The sequence below is a fragment of the Myotis daubentonii genome, chromosome 2, assembly GCF_963259705.1.
Source record: "Myotis daubentonii chromosome 2, mMyoDau2.1, whole genome shotgun sequence".
Lineage (NCBI taxonomy): Eukaryota > Metazoa > Chordata > Mammalia > Chiroptera > Vespertilionidae > Myotis > Myotis daubentonii.
Window position 1 is genome coordinate 107,769,201 of NC_081841.1, and position 14,424 is coordinate 107,783,624.

Here is a 14,424-nt window from a genome sequence, read left to right on the forward strand (position 1 = left end):
AGACTCAAACGGGAGAAGTGGACTGTCTGGCTTCGGTCAGAGCGAGTGCAGCTTTCTCTCCGAGCTTTGCAGCGGGTGCTGGGACTCAGAGAGGCAGAGCCCCTGGGGACAGGACTGAGAGCCGCCATAACTGCTCTCTCCGGCCCACCCTGTTGATCCTGTGCGACCCGCCCCGCCCAAGCCCTGCACAGAGGCATTTGCCGGATAGCCTCAGGCAAAGGCTAGATTAGCACCTCCCTAGAGGACAGAAGTTCTCTCACTGCTGACACAGCTGATTCTCATAGCCACTTGGCCTGGAGGTCAAACCCTCCCTGGAATTAGCTACAACAATCAAGATTTAACTATAAGACTTCGAACAAAAACCACTAGGGGGTACACCAAGGAAGCATAACAAAATGCGGAGACAAAGAAACAGGACAAAATTGTCAATGGAAGATATAGAGTTCAGAACCACACTTTTAAGGTCTCTCAAGAACTGTTTAGAAGCTGTCGATAAACTTAATGAGATCTACACGAAAACTAATAAGACCCTCGATCTTATATTGGGGAACCAACGAGAAATTAAGCATACACGGACTGAAATAACGAATATTATACAGACGCCCGACAACAGACCAGAGGAGCGCAAGAATCAAGTCAATGATTTGAAATGCGAGGAAGCAAAAAACATCCAACCGGAAAAGCAAAATGAAAAAAGAATCCAAAAATGCGAGAATAGTGTAAGGAGCCTCTGGGACAGCTTCAAGCGTACCAACATCAGAATTATAGGGGTGCCAGAAGATGAGAGAGAGCAAGATATTGAAAACCTATTTGAAGAAATAATGACAGAAAACTTCCCCCACCTGGTGAAAGAAATGGACTTACAGGTCCAAGAAGCACGGAGAACCCCAAACAAAAGGAATCCAAAGAGGACCACACCAAGACACATCATAATTAAAATGCCAAGAGCAAAAGATAAAGAGAGAATCTTAAAAACAGCAAGAGAAAGAAACTCAGTTACCTACAAGGGAATACCCATACGACTGTCAGCTGATTTCTCAACAGAAACTTTGCAGGCCAGAAGGGAGTGGCAAGAAATATTCAAAGTGATGAATACCAAGAACCTACAACCAAGATTACTTTATCCAGCAAAGCTATCATTCAGAATTGAAGGTCAGATAAAGAGCTTCACAGATAAGGAAAAGCTAAAGGAGTTCATCACCACCAAACCAGGATTATATGAAATGCTGAAAGGTGTCCTTTGAGAAGAGGAAGAGGAAGAAAAGGGTAAAGATACACATTATGAACAACAAATATGCATCTATCAACAAGTGAATCTAAGAATCAAGTGAATAAATAATCTGATGAACAGAATGAACTGTTGATTATAATAGAATCAGGGACATAGAAAGGGAATGGACTGACTATTCTTGGGGGGGAAAGGGGTGTGGGAGATGTGGGAAGAGACTGGACAAAAATCGTGCACCTATGGATGAGGACAGTGGGTGGGGAGTGAGGGCGGAGGGTGGGGCGGGAACTGGGAGGAGGGGAGTTATGGGGGGGAAAAAAAAGAGGAACAAATGTAATGATCTGAGCAATAAAGATTTAATTAAAAAAAAAATACAGAAAGTACTAAGTAAAAATAAAAATCACCTGAAATCATACTACAGATATATTATCACTATTAATTTTTCCCTCATATTTTTACTAAAGATATATCTGTATATGTTTAAATGGTACCACTTTTCAGATCTTCTTTATTACAGAGGGAATATTATTTTTAAGTTATGTTGTATTATAATACCTAAAAATACAAATGGAGTATCATTTTGAATGCCAAAGTTAATTTGCATTTGTGTGGATGTTGGAAAAAAGTATTTTGTTTTTCTTTTATTTACTTATATTTTTTAATCCTCATCCAAGGATATTTTTCCATTGATTTTGAGAGACAGTGGAAGGGTGGGGGAGAAAGAGAGAAACATTGATGTGAGAGAGACACATTGGTTGCTTGCCTCCTGCATGCGCCTGAACCAGGCCGGGGTTTAAACCTTCAACTGAGGTATGTGCCCTTGATCAGAATCAAACCCAGGGCCCTTCAGTTCAAGGGCCGACCCTGTAGTCTATCCACTGAGCCAAACTGGCCAGGGTATGTTTTTCTTTTAAATGAAAAGTAATGGAAATTCAAGATGGTGTAAATACTTGTATCAAATCTACTCTTAAAATATTAAGAAACTATTAAAAACAAGAAGGACTTTTATTTCTTTTAATTGATCTTAAAAAGAGGAAGGGAGGGAGGGAGAGAGAGAGAGAGAAGGAAAAAAAACATTGATGTAAGAGAGAAACATGATCGGTTGCCTCCTATATACACCCTGGGTATGTGCCCTGATCAGGAATTGAAGCTACCACCACTTGGTGTACAGGACAACACTCCAACTGAGCCATATCAGCCTGGGCAGGACCTTTATTTTTAATATCATATTAACATTTCGTATTGTTTATATTTTTATTCTGAGCATGAGTTACTTAATCAGTAATTATGAGCAATTACTTTTACACTAAAAAATTAAACATTACATTTTTTAAATTAATTTTTAGAGAGAGTGGAAGGGAGAGAGAGTGAGAGAGAGTGAGAGCAAGTGTGAAACATCGATTTGTTGTTCCATCCGTTTATGCATTCACAGGTTGTTTCTTGCATGACCAGGAGGGATCAAACTCCCAAAGCTGAGTTTGATACAGAGATGACATTCTAACTCACTGAAATACTCAGCCAGGGCCATTACATTTTAAATGTAAAAATTTTCTTGATTATTAAAAAGCAACCCATATATTAAGAAATATTATTCAGGATATGCACAATTTTTCAAAACAAGAAAATTATCAAACAGAAAGAATAATCACATGACATTCAGACAGCTTTTCTTCCAAAATAGAAATCAAACTCTTACTTTTTCCAAGATATTATATTTTGCAACTTCAAAATCTTGAGGAAAATGAGGAATTTCAACATTCTCTGTATAAAACCTGAAATGTGTATAAGTAAAATTTTAATATTAAAATCTACTTTTAGACTACATAAGATTTTCCTAGAATTTTTCTTGTACCTCCCCTAACTACATTCAAAATGCATTATAAGTCCCTAATGCCTCCTTACAAATTCTAAAAATGGTCAAAAGGTCTTGTGGAATCAAAAGGTCCTTTACATAATTCTAGAGCTCTGATGCCAAATATTGTGTGTCTATATTGGATAGCAGGGAGTGGTATAAAGCATAGGTATAAACGAAACAGGCCAACGTGTTGGAGAAAGCACATCCCCTCACAGACAGGCAGCCTGCGTTCACTCTGCAATGTACCCTGAGACACCACATCACTGCAGACAGGCCCTCACCTTCTGCACTACAGTCAAGTCCCCTTTATTTTATTAATCTGTACTTTTTATTTTGATACTTGTTCTCTCTTTTAGACCTACTATTAATAAGTAAAATAAGGCAAAATGTGATGCCTAATTGATACTGTAGTCTTGGGTACGCTTTAAGAAGCCATGTAGAGCTTCAGACTCGCATACTCCATTTGGGAAGGTTGTTATTATATTTTAAAAATATCAGATAGAGATTAACAAAGTGTTTCTAAAGTCTATTCAGGAAGGTAACAGAGTGAGCAGACTGCCCAAATCTTATCTCCAGTGATTTTTCTTTTTACAAATCAATGTCACAATTACATCCAATCTCATATAATACTGAGAAGATAAAATAATTATCACTATACCAACTGAAGTAAAAAATATTAAATAAAAACTTAATAAAGAGTTAAATAAGCAACATAAATTAAAATACTACCAAAAATACTGATATACTAATAGCATTTTAATACCGTGCTTGAGGTTTATAAAAACTCTGTCTAGTCTTAATGACCAAAAGTAGATTACTTAGTAAGTTTCACGATGTTTTCTGTCTCTGTGGCATTGTCCAGGCTTAGCTTGTCTGTTTTCACTTCTAGAATTAAAACAAACAAAACACTTGTTAACTACTCAAAGACTTATTAAAATGAGCTAATAAGCCCACAGCGTGGCTCAGTAGTTGAGTGTTGACCTGTGAACCTGAAGGTAATAGTTCAATTCTTGGTCAAGGCACATGCCCCAGTTGCAGGCTCAATCCCCAGTGTGATGCATACAGGAGGCAGCTGATCAATAATTCTCTCTCATCATTGATGTATCTCTCTCTCTTTCTCTGAAATCAATAAAAATATTTTTAAAACAATAAAGGAGATATGCTACTTTTGTTTTTTGGGGTTTTTTTTTTAAGGGGAGAATGATGATTTTTTAAAAAATTTTTTAAAAATATATTTTATTGATTTTTTACAGAGAGGGAGGGAGAGGGATAGAGAGTTAGAAACATCGATGAGAGAGAAACACCGATCAGCTGCCTCCTGCACACTCCCTTCTGGGGATGTGCCGGCAACCAAGGTACATGCCCTTGACCAGAATCGAACCTGGGACCCATGAGTCCGCAGGCTGATGCTCTATCCACTGAGCAAAACCGGTTAGGGCAGAGATATGCTACTTTTGGAGAAATTATCTTTTGAAAAAAATCTTTTTTAGCCAAATGCTGGTCATAAAATGTCCAGTCGTTAAGCTGTGATAACTTTTTAACACAAAGATTCCTCCTCCTCCCAGTTAAAATTACACATCAAGTTTTCTTAGACTATCTGTGTGTTTTTTAAATTTTTTATTTTATTAATTTCTATAGAAAGAGAGGAGGGGAAATGGTGGGAGGAGGCAAGGGAGAGAGAGAGATTTGTTGCTCCACTTAGTTATGCATTCATTAGTTGATTCTTATATGCATCCTGACTGGAATCAAACCCACAACCTTGGCACATCAGGATGACACTCTAACCAACTGAGCTACCCGGCCAGGGTGAAACTACCAGTGTTTTTTGTAGTCATTCTGATTCTGACAACACTAGACTGAATGTTGACAAATCTACTTTGCTAAAGTAATCTTTGTCCTTTGCTATGTTGCTGCCCATTTTCTGAGATAACAACAAGCCTAATTTTTAGGTAGTATTTCTGGACCATACTTTGTCTGTAATATCTTTGACAAACCAAAATGTTTGATATGAAATACTTACCAGAACTGCTTGTCTCTTGATAAGGAGGTAGTGTGGTGTCCAGTGACTTGTTAGGATTGTAATTCTTTACGTCCAAGAGTCTCCCTTCTTTGATAGATTCCCATATAAAATCCAGGTTTGCAATCTGGATATGGTTCTTTTGGATAGACTTCAGTTGGTACTGACTGAGAACATCAGCATTGTCTAAGATTATATGTGTACACTAAGAAAAAATAATCAATTCATTATGCATTAGAAACAAAACTTAAATTACTTTGTATCTGTAATTTTCACCCTTGAAAAGTCTTGTTTGAAGGTAATTTGCAACAATTTTTCTCAGATTTCTAAAACTCTTGTAAGTAATAAAATTTCTTGTTACATTAAAATTTTTTTACATCAACAATTATTAAAGATTATGGATATGGATGTACCATAATTGATTAACCAATCCCAGAGTTTTTTCCAAATTTTCACTCCTCTAAAAAAATGCTGTGCTGAATATCCTCATGTACACTTCTTGTACAGCTTTGTTTTTTCCTTAAGGGTGGAATAAGAGGTTTAAAAGGTATTCATTATTATTTTGTTAATTTGCAATTTTATTCACTTATTTTAAAATAAGTAGTTTATGCACATTGTAGAATATCTAAAAAGTAAAATTATAATATTAAGTTAATTTATTCCTCACCATTTCTCCAGGTTCCTGTCCAGAGGAACCTGAGCTAATCTATGTAGGCAACATGCATACAAGTACACAGCCCTCTTTGTAGCCACAGATGGCACCATACTAAACATACTGCTTTTCCACTTGACAATTTATTTTGGAGATCATTCCTCGTCATTACATATTGTGCTATCTCCTTCATTATAATAGCTGGTATGCACATTTCAAATGTTTATAGACACTGGCAAAACAACTGCTGAAAAGGTTGCAGTCCTGTATGTGAGAAATTCTAAAAGTGAGAACCTGTGTTGGCATTCTCTGAACTGAAAGGATATAAAAGGCATGCATTAATTCATCATCCACAGAAATCCTAAGACAGGTCAGTGGCTAACCTGGAGGAAAAGAGGGCCATTCTGTATCTGACATTCACAGATAAACTACCAAATGCCAGAGAAGTACCCAGCATCCAGCTAGAGTTGCCTGTGCTTCACAAAACAAACCCAGCTCCTTCCACTGGCAAGCCCAGGGCTGTGGTCCACGAAGCGGCAGTCCCATCAGCCCACCGAGAGGGAAGAGCCTGCACTGGGCAGGGCCTGTACTTGTAGGCCTGGCACCTAACAACTTTGAATTTCAATGTTTAGTTCTTATGATGAGGTGGTTAAAACAGAGAGGTAACCTTAGTTATTTTCAAGATTTCATCTAGCTGTGAAATTCTGTATCTAAATTGTCAGTCCTACAGTTCATTTCAAGAGAAAAGGTAGCTTCCTTCCACCTTTAAATAAGCAGTACAAAGATGGTTTTTTTTTCTGTCCTATAAGAACTGCCCTTACAGGTGTCGCTCCAGTGCTGACAACCTGGTGAGTGACTAGAGTGCTTTTGGCAAATGCTGCACATTCTCCTTTGAGAACAGATTTGGCTGGTCTGATGTTACTTTTTTGGTGTCCTAAGCTGTGCTCTAATGATATTAGATTCACATGGCATAGAGGATTGTCCTATATGGCTCACAGGATTAGGAGAAGACGGAATGGGGTGGTCTTCCCTCCTCTGCCTCTCTCCAGCCGATTCCCTGTGGGAGCTGTCACTTCCCCTGCCTCCACTGGCTTCCCTGTTGCCAGTTTCTCTACTTACTTTTCTCACCATGACCTGCACCCCCTCAGGCACAGTGGTCTATCACAGAAGAATTCTTAGGATATTTTACCTGTGGATTTAATAAAAAGGAAACATTTCCACCATTTTCCTTAATGTCAGTTTGTAGCTTTTTCTTCTGTTGACCAGGTAAGTGCTTTACTTTCAAACAGAAAGTACAATTTGCAAAGACTCCCACAGTCATCCTGTAGAGAAAAGAAGTTTCAAGTCATAACTTATAAGATTTTCTTTTCAGTGAATATAAATGACTAGGGGCCCGGTGCACGAAATTCGTGCACTGGGTGTGTGTGTGGGGGGAGTGTCCCTCAGCCCAGCCTGCCCCCTCTCACATACTGGGAGCCCTCAGGCGTTGACCCCCATCACCCTCCAATCGCAGGATCGGCCCCTCATTTCCCCCCATCACTGGTTCTGCCCCCAGCCCACGCCTGATGCCTCTGGCCCAGCCATCAGGCCTGGGCAGGGGACCCCCAGACCCCTCCGATTGCTGGCTCTGCCCCTTGCCCAGGCCTGATGCCTCGGCCAGAGGCGTAGACCCCCATCACCCTCCGATCGCCTGATCGGCCCCTTGCCCAGGCCTGACGCCTCCGCCAGAGGTGTCAGGCTTGGACAGGGGACCCCCATCTCCCCCCGATCACTGGCTCTGGCCCCCGCCCAGGCCTGAGGCCTCTGGCCCAGGAATCATGCCTGGGCAGGGGACCCCCATCTCCCTCTGATCGCTTGCTCCACCCCCCGCCCAAGCCTGACGCCTCTGACCCAGGCTTCAGGCCTGGGCAAGGGGACCATCATATCCCCCCAATCCCCGGCTCCGCCCCCCGCCCAGGCCTGATGCCTCGGCCAGAGGAGTTGACCCTCATCACCCTCCGATCACCAATCACCGGATCAGCCCCTTGACCAGGCCTGAGGCCTCTGGCAGAGGTGTCAGGCCTGGGCAGGGGACCCCCAGCTCCCCGCGGTTGCAGGCTCCGCCCCTGCCCAGGCCTAATGCCTCTGGCTGAGGCGTCTGCCCCATGCAGCGGGGACCCGCAGCTGCAGCGGCCCCGCGATCATGGGCTTCGCTTTAGGTCCAGGCAAGGGACCCCTAGCTCCTGGGACTGCCAGCTTCGACCGTGCCCAGCTCCCATCGCTGGCTCCATCCCTACTTCCTGCTATCACTGGCCAGGGGGGAAAAGGCACCTCTTAGCTCCCCCCTGGGTTTCCGATCACTGTCAGTGGCAGGGGGCTTCTTCCTGCTTTCCCTTTCACCTCCCTGCATTGTGCCTACATATGCAAATTAACCGCCATCTTGTTGGCAGTTAACTGCCAATCTTATTTGGCAGTTAATTTGCATATAGCCCTGATTAGCCAATGAAAAGGGTAGCGTCGTACGCCAATTACCATTTTTCTCTTTTATTAGTGTAGATAGTGACTTTAGAATTGTTCTACATGCAAACTGTGGAAAAGTTGGGCATTATTTTTTTTTTAAATATATTGTAATATTATAATCACAAAAGTTGGATATTACTTCAGTTTGTACTATGTATATTGGTTTTAGAATAATTTCTAGCCTTTATGGCTGATATTATGACACCCAAAAATCCTTTAGTATAGATTTGTAATATACATTTTTTTAAGACATGTGATTTTTAAAAATATATATTTTTATTGATTTCAGAAAGGAAGGGAGAGGGAGAGAGAGAGAGAACATCAATGATGAGAGAGAATTATTGATCCGGCATGAACCCCCCCCCTCTTCCTTTAAACCCCCCTTCCTGCCCCCCTCACAGGATCAAGCCCTCAACCCCGGCATGTGACCTGACCGGGAACTGAACTACGACTTCCTGGTTCATAGGTCGATGCTCAACCACTGAGCCACATGGGCCAGGCATAATATACATTTTAAGGAAAACATGACAGATTTTAGTCACAGATCAAATATAGAAGCATTGCCCTGGCTGGGTAGCTCAGCTGGTTAGAGCATCTTCTTGGTCCACCTAGGTTGCAAGTTTGATCCCAGGTCGAGGCACATACAAGAATCAACCAGTGAATGCATGAATAGGTGAAACAACAAATTGATGTCTCTCTTTCTCTCCCTTAAATCAATCAATAAATAAAGAATATATAGAAGTGCCCTGGCCAGTGTGGTTTGGCTCAGTGGCTGGAGCGTCAGCCCATGCATGGAAGGACTGAGGGTTCAGTGCCCAGTCAAGAGCACATACCTGGGTTGCAGGTTCAATCCCCGCCCCAGTTGGGGTTCCTGTGGGAGGCAACCAGTTGATTTCTCTCTCACATTGATGTTTCTCTCTCTCCCTCCCTTCCACTCTTTCTAAAACAAAACAAAACAAAACAAAAATCAATAGAAAGAATACCTTTGGGTGAGGATTAATATCCTTGGTTGAGGATATATATATGCATATATATATATATATGCATTAATTTCTAATTAAAAATTAACATTATGTGATAGTGAAACCATGGACTTTTATATTTAAGTCCTGGGAAACTTTCGGCCTCTCTCTCACAAATTCTGGCACTTTATCCAGAAACTGTGGGTGCAGTTGGGAACCTCCCTGGAACCCTTAGCTCTGATCCAGGGACAGGCTGTAGCCTCCCCATGGCCCCCGGGGGCAGCTGTAGTCACACACATCCTCATAACCATTCTTAACACTTTTAGTTTCTCCAGTAGAATAGATCCCATGCGAGGGCTGTGCTTTGTTGATTTTTACCTAGACTCTAGGGCACACAGTAGGCATTCAATAAACGCTTGCTTACTAAAAACTCCCGCATCCATTAAAACCAAGGATTACGAATATCCTCTGACACTATTTGCATATTTGGACTCAAATGGCATCAACTCTGCACTTTCCTAATGGGACTATCGAGGCCCTGAGAAGAGAGGCCCCCCACTCTGGTGCTGCTCCAGCTCCAGAGGCCTGTCACAGCTCTGAGCACATAGACCCGAACTAACGGGTGCTCACTGAATACAAGATCAAGTCAGCGCACGGAAAGGATCTGCCACACGCACACATTCGGAGTGAACTTCTCCTTTAGTCTAGCGCCACATTTTACAGATCTTCATGTTTACTGTCATTGCGCAACTCAGAGAGTAAGGCTGAACACTGGGCCGCGCCCCGCTTTTCTAGAGACAGATTTAACACTCAGCCCCGGAAGGAATCATTAAACTCATTTCCAGGTTTTCGACTTTGAACTTCAACTGACAGTAAATGTTCCTATCACGCACGGCTTTCCCAATTACTCACGGTGTTCCTTGATTATCCATCAAAATCCTGGACTTTTTGCAAAAGCTTGCTTTGTAACCCAACTTTCAGAAGACAGACATGCCCTTTGGCACGTCGGAAACCAGAAACGCAGGGCCCCGGCGCGACCGGCTCCTTCCGGGAGACCCGGGCCTGAGCGCCCGGGCGGCCCCCGCGTCCAGTCCCCGCCGGCGGCCCCCGCGAGCGCACCGGGCTGACGCCCAGGACTAAGACTACCCCGCGGCGCCCACGCACCTGCCAGAGGACCCGGCCGTCCCTGTACCTCCGGATTCCGGGCTTTCTGACTCCGGGCGATTCCGAGCTCCAGACTCCCCTGGGCCTTGACGAGGGCGGACGGGGCCGCCGGAGCCCCGCCCCCGCCGCCACCGGCCGCGCCCGCACCCGGACCGTGGGCTCCGCGGCCAGGTCGCGCCTGCGCAGGCGGGCTTTCCTGCCCGAACCAGCCCAGGGTTGGGATTTTTTGTTCCATCTTTCTGGCGGGATTTAGCAAATAAGCGATGACTCCAAAGTTGGATTTTGGAAAAAGTGTGTGGATGCTGCTGCCATTTAACTGAGAAGTGAGGGTGATTTCCGGGAGCTTGGAACAAGCAAATTTTGGAAAGGTTTGGAATTGGGGAAACAGGAGGGTAAGAGAATGAATTTAGTTTAAGACTTCCTGAGTTTGAAGTTCCTGGCAGTGTTCCTAAGTGGTTAGAAATACAAATCTGCTCTTCCAGAGAAGTAAGGGCTGGAGATTCATTGAGTAGCGGGTGAAGTGATGGGAAAGAATAAAATTTCCAGATATGAAGAAAATGAGAAAAGATGTAGAAAGGTTATGAATCTATACCGGACTACCGGCATACGTCAGTGATATTGCAGGTTGGGTTCTGGACCACCACATTAACGCCAGTATCACAGTGTTACCGGAAAGGGAACCTGGCCTTTGGTGGGTGCGCCTAGGGCCAGTGGTAGTGTGTGGGATCTTGATATTGTGCAGTAAAAATTTCACAGCACGAGTCTAGGTGATTACAAGGGGAACATTTATTAAAGCTGGGGACAGTAAAACAAGAAGGGGCTTAGCATAGAAGAAGGAACAGAAGGGCCTAGGCTGGGCTGCCCTAGTTCTCTGGAAAGAGAGAGAAAAAGGAGCCTTTGGGATCAGGTTCAGAGGTTAGTTAGCCAGAAGGGGCCGCTACCCATTGCTTCCCTGGTTGCAAGCCTGGTGGGGTCCTTGCATCTCTCTGATAATCAATGACTTTGAGCATTTTTTCATATGTCTCTTGGCCATCTATATGTCCTCTTTGGAGAAGTGTCTATATAGGTCCTTTGACCATTTTTTAAATTGGATTGTTTGTCTTCCTTTTGTTATGTTTTATGAATTCATTATATATTTTGGATATTAAACCTTTATCAGATGTATGTTCTCCCATACAGTGGGCTCCTTTTTCATTTTGTTGATGGATTTTTTTGCTGTGCAGAAGCTTTTTATTTTGATTTAGTCCCATTTATTTATTTTCTCCTTAGTTTCCTTTTCCCTAGGACAGTGGTCGGCAAACTGTGGCTTGCGAGCCACATGCGGCTCTTTGGCCGCTTGAGTGTGGCTCTTCCACAAAATACCACGTGTGGGCACGCACGTACAGTGCAATTGAAACTTCGCAGCCCATGTGCAGAAGTTGGTATTTTGTGGAAGAGCCACACTCAAGGGGCCAAAGAGCCGCATGTGGCTCACAAGCCCCAGTTTGCTGACCACTGGCGTTAGGAGATGTCTGCCTGTCCGGGAAGAAAAGGGAAAAGGAATGGGGGGAGGGCACTGCTTCCCAAAGGGAGATCACAGGCTGGGTCCTTTGTCTTGAGGCTTAATCTCTTTCTCTAAGGTAGGAATCATAGGGGAGGTCTCAGGGGAGGTTTTCAGCAGAATGTTAATCAGTTTTCTAGGTGTGCTCCTTCAGGGCTGTGGTCTTCACTGGTTGGTCAGTCATCAAAGCTGATTCTGGTGTCACCCACCTGATTTTGCTGCTTTTTTGAGCCGAAATACAACTGAGGCCTAGATGTTATTTCTAGGGAGGTGACCGTCTGTATCTGCTGTAAATTGCTCTGTCAGTTTGTTTAACTATCTCAGTTTCCTCATTCCACGTGTCCTGGTTTACTGGCCTGTCGCAACAGTAGAGCCAGTCACATGAATTTTTTGGTTTCCCAGTGCATATAAAAGTTGTGTTACACTATATTATTAGATAGGACAAGGGTCTCAGATCTGGGTGGTTCTGACAGTGCTATTCTTGCTAATCTTAACATGTAGCACAGTATTTTGCAGATGCAGCTGTAAAGGGATGATCTTGATGAGGAGCCCAACAATAAATTTAACCAACTGCCAAGGAGAAAATGTGTAATTAACTGAATATTGTATATAAGCAACAACTAAGCCTCCTTTCTGTAAGACAGAGGTTTGGGTATGAATTCCCTGTCTCCTTTACTTGATGCAAGTAAATAAAACTACCTCAGGATGATCACACCTCATCCTAGCTCATTTGGTTCAATGGTTAGAGTGTGGGCCTGCATACCAGAGGGTCTCGGTTCAGTGTCACAGATTCAATTCCTGCTCAAGGGCAGGTACCAGGGTTGTAGGCCCAAAGTTTCTTTCTCCGTGTCTCCTTTCCCCTCTAAAAAAATTAATGGATGCCTGGCCAGTGTAGCTCAGAGGTTGAGTGTCAACCTATGACCCAGGAGGTTGAGGTTCAATTCTGGGGCGGAGCACATACTCGGGTTGTGGGCTCAATCCCCAGTGGGGGGGCTTGTAGGGGACAGTGGATTGATGATTCTCTCTCATCATTGATGTTTCTACTTCTCCCTCTCCCTTCCTCTGAAATCAATAAAAATATATTTTAAAAAATCAATGGAAAAAAATATTTTCAGGTGAGGATTATCAACAACAAAAAGATGACCACTTCTCGTTCTTGACTAGAACACCCCAAGCGGTGACCCCCTGGAGTTCATTATAATACTCTAATCTATTAAGTGTGCAATAGCATTATGTCTTTTTTTTAAAGTACATAACTTAATTAAAAACCACTTTCGCTAAAAAATGTAAATTTATTTTAAAAATGTAAAATTTTTAACTTTTGCTAAAAAATGTTTGTAAATTTGTAAAAAATATATATTATTTAAAAAATGCTTACTGTCATCTGAGCCCTAGATGAGTGTAATCTGGTTGTGAAGGGTCTTGTCTCAATACTTATGGCTGCTGATTGCTCAGAGTGGTAGTTGCTGAAGGTTGGGGTGGCTATGTCAATATCTTAAAGGTAGAGGCCCAGTGCACAAATTCGTGCATGGGTTGGGTCCTGCCAGTCCTGCCCAATCCGGGCCAGCTAGCTGGGGGAAGGGCTGCAGGAGGTTGGCCAGCTGGCCCTGCCCTCATCGTGCGGGTTGGCTTGCCCCAGTGCACATCATAGAGACCAGTCATTCTGGTCGCTTGGCTTTTATATATATACTAGGGGCCCGGTGCACGAAATTCGTGCACTGGGTGTGTGTGTGTGTGGGGGGTGTCCCTCAGCCCAGCCTGCCCCCTCTCACATACTGGGAGCCCTCAGGCGTTGACCCCCATCACCCTCCAATCGCAGGATCGGCCCCTTGCCCAGGCCTGACGCCTCTGACAGAGGACCCTCATTTCCCCCCATCACTGGTTCTGCCCCCAGCCCACGCCTGATGCCTCTGGCCCAGGCATCAGGCCTGGGCAGGGGACCCCCAGACCCCTCCGATTGCTGGCTCTGCCCCTTGCCCAGGCCTGATGCCTCGGCCAGAGGCGTAGACCCCCATCACCCTCCGATCGCCTGATCAGCCCCTTGCCCAGGCCTGACGCCTCCGCCAGAGGTGTCAGGCTTGGACAGGGGACCCCCATCTCCCCCCGATCACTGGCTCTGGCCCCCGCCCAGGCCTGAGGCCTCTGGCCCAGGCTTCAGGCCTGGGCAAGGGGACCATCATATCCCCCCAATCCCCGGCTTCGCCCCCCACCCAGGCCTGATGCCTCTGGCCCAGGCATCAGGCCTGGGCAGGGGACCATCATATCCCCCCAATCCCCGGCTCAGCCCCCCGCCCAGGCCTGATGCCTCGGCCAGAGGAGTTGATCCTCATCACCCTCCGATCACCAATCACCGGATTGGCCCCTTGACCAGGCCTGAGGCCTCCGGCAGAGGTGTCAGGCCTGGGCAGGGACCCCCAGCTCCCCGTGGTTGCAGGCTCTGCCCCTGCCCAGGCCTAACGCCTCTGGCCTAGGCGTCCGGCTCGGGCAGCGGGGACCCGCAGCTGCAG

The 14,424-nt window shown here is 44.5% G+C and overlaps 1 protein-coding gene across 8 annotated transcripts in view; it reads right to left on the minus strand.

The window, feature by feature from the left end:
• PARP4 (poly(ADP-ribose) polymerase family member 4) overlaps positions 1–10,533 on the minus strand; it is a 138,498-nt gene extending 127,965 nt beyond the window's left edge. For 4 of the 8 annotated variants that reach the window (XM_059684150.1, XM_059684147.1, XM_059684148.1 and 1 more), the window contains exons 1-5: positions 10,126–10,265; positions 6,942–7,074; positions 5,104–5,305; positions 3,902–3,968; positions 2,925–3,000 (exon numbers count right to left, since the gene is read on the minus strand). In XM_059684150.1, coding sequence (XP_059540133.1) covers positions 2,925–3,000; positions 3,902–3,968; positions 5,104–5,305; positions 6,942–7,074; positions 10,126–10,145 — 498 coding nt within the window. In that variant the 5' untranslated portion in view covers positions 10,146–10,265. Of the gene's footprint in view, positions 1–2,924; positions 3,001–3,901; positions 3,969–5,103; positions 5,306–5,513; positions 5,620–6,941; positions 7,075–10,125; positions 10,266–10,377 lie in introns of those variants that run through there. The other 4 variants (XM_059684146.1, XM_059684145.1, XM_059684149.1 and 1 more) reach the window with 4 other exon arrangements.
• Between the last annotated feature and the right edge of the window lie 3,891 nt (positions 10,534–14,424).